Source organism: Coregonus lavaretus, assembly GCF_964263955.1.
Source record: "Coregonus lavaretus genome assembly, chromosome: 18".
NCBI classification, from domain to species: Eukaryota; Metazoa; Chordata; class Actinopteri; order Salmoniformes; family Salmonidae; genus Coregonus; species Coregonus lavaretus.
Genome location: NC_140005.1, coordinates 19,607,116 through 19,610,931, shown reverse-complemented (window position 1 = coordinate 19,610,931; position 3,816 = coordinate 19,607,116). Strand labels below are relative to the sequence as shown.

General features: G+C 46.2%; 1 protein-coding gene across 1 annotated transcript; it reads right to left on the bottom strand.

Moving 5' to 3' along the window:
* LOC311145363 (oligodendrocyte transcription factor 3-like) lies at positions 1–768 on the bottom strand (the record flags this gene model as incomplete). Its single annotated transcript, XM_084181584.1, has 1 exon — positions 1–768. The coding sequence occupies one exon, from the start codon at positions 766–768 to the stop codon at positions 1–3; it is 768 nt and encodes a 255-aa protein (XP_084037710.1).
* Positions 769–3,816: the final 3,048 nt, after the last annotated feature.

The window sequence follows — 3,816 nt, the reverse complement described above, 5'->3', positions numbered from 1 at the left end:
TCACTTGCCCATGGAAAAGCTGTGCAGGGTGGATGCGGTGGTTGGTAGAGGCTGGCAGAGCGAGCAGGGACAGGGCATACCAGGAAAGTGCCTGTAGGAGCTGGCTAGGTGGAGAGGGTCCTTCAGCAGGCTCTGTACGGGTGCATGGTGGAAGCCCAGGTAGCTTGCAGAGGGCGGTGAGTGTGGTGCTGGAGCCGGGAGAGGCGAAGGGTGGTGGAGAGCAGAGGCCGTGCTGCCCACCAGGGAGTGCAGGGACTGGGCCAGGGGGTGCAGGGGGAGGTGGGCTGTGGGGGCTGGAGGGGTGATCCGGCGGTGGCTGGTGCGACTCTGGGCACCACCACCTCCGTACACGTCTCCCACCAGCTTCTTCATCTCCTCCAGGGAGCTGGACAGCATGAGTATGTAGTTACGGGCCAACATCAGGGTGGAGATCTTGGAGAGCTTGCGGACGGAGGGCCCCTGGGCATAGGGCATGACCTCTCTCAGGCCGTCCATGGCCTGGTTCAGGTCGTGCATTCTCTTCCTCTCCCTGCCGTTCACCTTCAGCCTCAGGTCCTGCACGTCGCCCTCTTTGAGGTCAACCCGGGTCTTGCTCTTGCCTCCCCCAGCACAGCGGTCAGCCCTGCCCTGCCCAGCGGCCCTGGCTGCCCCCTCCTCCCGGCAGTAGGCTTGGAACATCTTGTTGGAGAAGAAGCTGCCCATGGAGTCATCCACCACCAGGTCTGGAGATGAGGAGCGGCTGGAGTTGGAGCCAGCGTCAGAGTCCATCTCAACAGATGAAGAAGTTTAGAAAATAAATGTAAAACACAAAAGTGGAGAAAAAAACTACTAAAACCACAAATAAACTGAAAAGAAGAAACACAAAGTTGTATCTTTCTTCACTCTCTGTTTTCTGAGTACAAAAGACCACAGTTCCCTGAGGGCCGATGCTCTCTCACTGTCACTTCTGTCAGAGCTCAGTAGATAGCTAGATACAGCAGGCGCAGGCAGGAGAAGTGCTGTGTCTGGTCCTTGTCAGGGGTCTGTCCCCCTGCAGCCCTACAGGGGTGCATTTATACCCCCCACTCCAACAAAGGAACAATGAGGCGCATAATGAGACATTTAGACTCGCAGCCAATTGCAGAAGGGACACAATTTCACCCCTTGCAGCCCCCCCCCCCCCCCCCCCCTTACAGCCCCCCCTCCCTACGCCCACACCCACGTTTAACTCCCCATCATCTCCTTACCGTCTTCTGATCATCTCATACACAGTAGCCCTTCCCTGCAATCAAATGACCTAGTGGCCTCATGGGTGGAATGTTATTAATATTTTTCATAATTTCATAATTAATAAACATTATTTTTTTAAAGCCACAGAAAATCCGGTGTTTCTATGTCAAAAGGTTTTGTTATATTTCAGTCTTCTGTGATGCGTATAAAGTGTAATATTAGGATGCAACCTCAAAATTGAAGACCATAACCATGTGTGTGAGGTGTATACTTTTGTTTCAAAGTAGATTTGTTTGACTACCAAGAAACACTCTGTGTGACCCTGATTTAGCCCACTTCAGTAAAAGGTTAAATAGAGCAAGCCTGGATTCACACGTATGTGTTAAGGCATACACAACACTGTGTTAACTTAACACAAGACATCTCACAGTCCATCAGACAACCCACACATTGGACTGACACATAATGGTCTTCACGTGTTCGTGTGGAGATACAGTTTGTCATCAGTGGTCTACATTTGCAAGTATGTGAAGACGTTAATGTAATGGTTATGGTCTGATAAACAATGACTAAAGATTATTCTCCCATTAGAGTCAGTGCCAGGGGGACACTGAGATATGTGTTCAACTCTGACATTCACCCAAGCAATGCGTAATGAATTAAACATAGAAATATAGGTGCTGCCAGTGCTGGAAAATGATCACAGTGATGGACATTTAGTATATGTAATGTTTGATCTGTTGTATTTCATTTGGAGGGAAATGTAACCAAATATTCAAAAAATACCTCCATCTTAATAAGAACGTGAAAATTAGGTCAGTAATGAACCTGAAATATTAAGTACTGCCTTCTCTTCACTTAGAGGCTAATATAGTAATCTTGACATGGTCATATACAATACAGTTATATGAAACCCTGCATGTGGTGCTTAAACCTAGACAAGAACGGTGTTAATGGCAGACTAAGTACAATTCAACTGTGGATAAAGACAATAGTGTCAGATTCAATACAACTTAGCGTCCAAACAGTCTGTGAAATCACATCACTATCACTGGAAGGGGGTCCTGGAGAGGGGAGGAGGTAGTTAAAAAGATACTAAAGAGTGGGCGATGCATTGTCTTGCCCTCATTCAGCCGCAAAGCCCTTTAGATTGGGCTGGTTAACTTTCTAAGATCCTGTGTAGAGTGGCTATTCCTCCATGGCTCTGCAGTGGCCATAGAGGCTTCATTAACATCACTATAACACAGACTGTGTGTGTGCTGGTTCACACGGACTCCGATTACTCACACAACACAGGTTATAACACTTTCTTGCAGTGACACTTGCCACAGAATTTATGTAGAAGTTATATGTCACGGATACTTCTGAAAAGAAGGAAGATAATATCAATATGTATGACCACAACATGCTGAACTGCTTGAGGAAATACCACACATTTGCTGTATTCACAGGCCACTGGGCACACACTGGTTTAATCAACGTTGTTTCCACGTCATTTCTATGAAATTACACTACCGGTCAAAAGTTTTAGAACACCTACTCATTCAAAGGTTTTTCTTAATGTTTTACTATTTTCTGCATTGTAGAACAATAGTGAAGACATCAAAACTATGAAATAACAGATATGGAACATGTAGTAACCAAAAAAGTGTTAAACAAAACAAAATATATTTTATATTTGAGATTCTTCAAATAGCCACCCTTTGCCTTGATGACAAGGCACACTTGGCATTCTCTCAACCAGCTTCACCTGGAAATCCTTTCCAAAAGTCTTGAAGGAGTTCCCACATATACTGAACACTTGTTGGCTGCTTTTTCTTCACTTTGCGGTCCGACTCATCCCAATCCATCTCAATTTGGTTGAGGTCAGGGGATTGTGGAGGCCAGGTCATCTGATGCAGCACTCCATCACTCTCCTTCTTGGTAAAATAGCCCTTACACAGCCTGGAGGTATGTTAGGTCATTGTCCTGTTGAAAAACAAATGATAGTCCCACTGAGCCCAAACCAGATGGGATGGTGTATCGCTGCAGAATGCTGTGGTAGCCATGCTGGTTAAGTGTGACAGTGTCACCAGCAAAGCACCCCCACACCATAACACCTCCTCCTCCATGCTTTACGGTGGGAAATACACATGCGGAGATCATCCATTCACCCACACCGCGTCTCACAAAGACACGGCAGTTGGACCCAAAAATCTCAAATTTGGATTCCAGACCAAAGGACACATTTCCACCAGTCTATGTCCATTGCTCGTGTTTCTTGGCCCAAGCAAGTCTCTTCTTCTTATTGGTGTCCTTTAGTAGTGGTTTCTTTGCAGCAATTCCACCATGAAGGTCTGATTCACACAATCTCCTCTGAACAGTTGATGTTGAGATGTGTCTGTTACTTGAACTCTGTGAAGCATTTATTTGGGCTGCAATTTCTGAGGCTGGTAACTCTAATGAACTTATCCTCTGCAGCAGCGGTAACTCTGGGTCTTCCATTCCTGTGGCGGTCCTCATGAGAGCCAGTTTCATCATAGTGCTTGATGGTTTTGCGACTGCACTTGAAGAAACTTTCAAAGTTCTTGAAATGTTCCATATTGACTGACCTTCATGTCTTAAAGT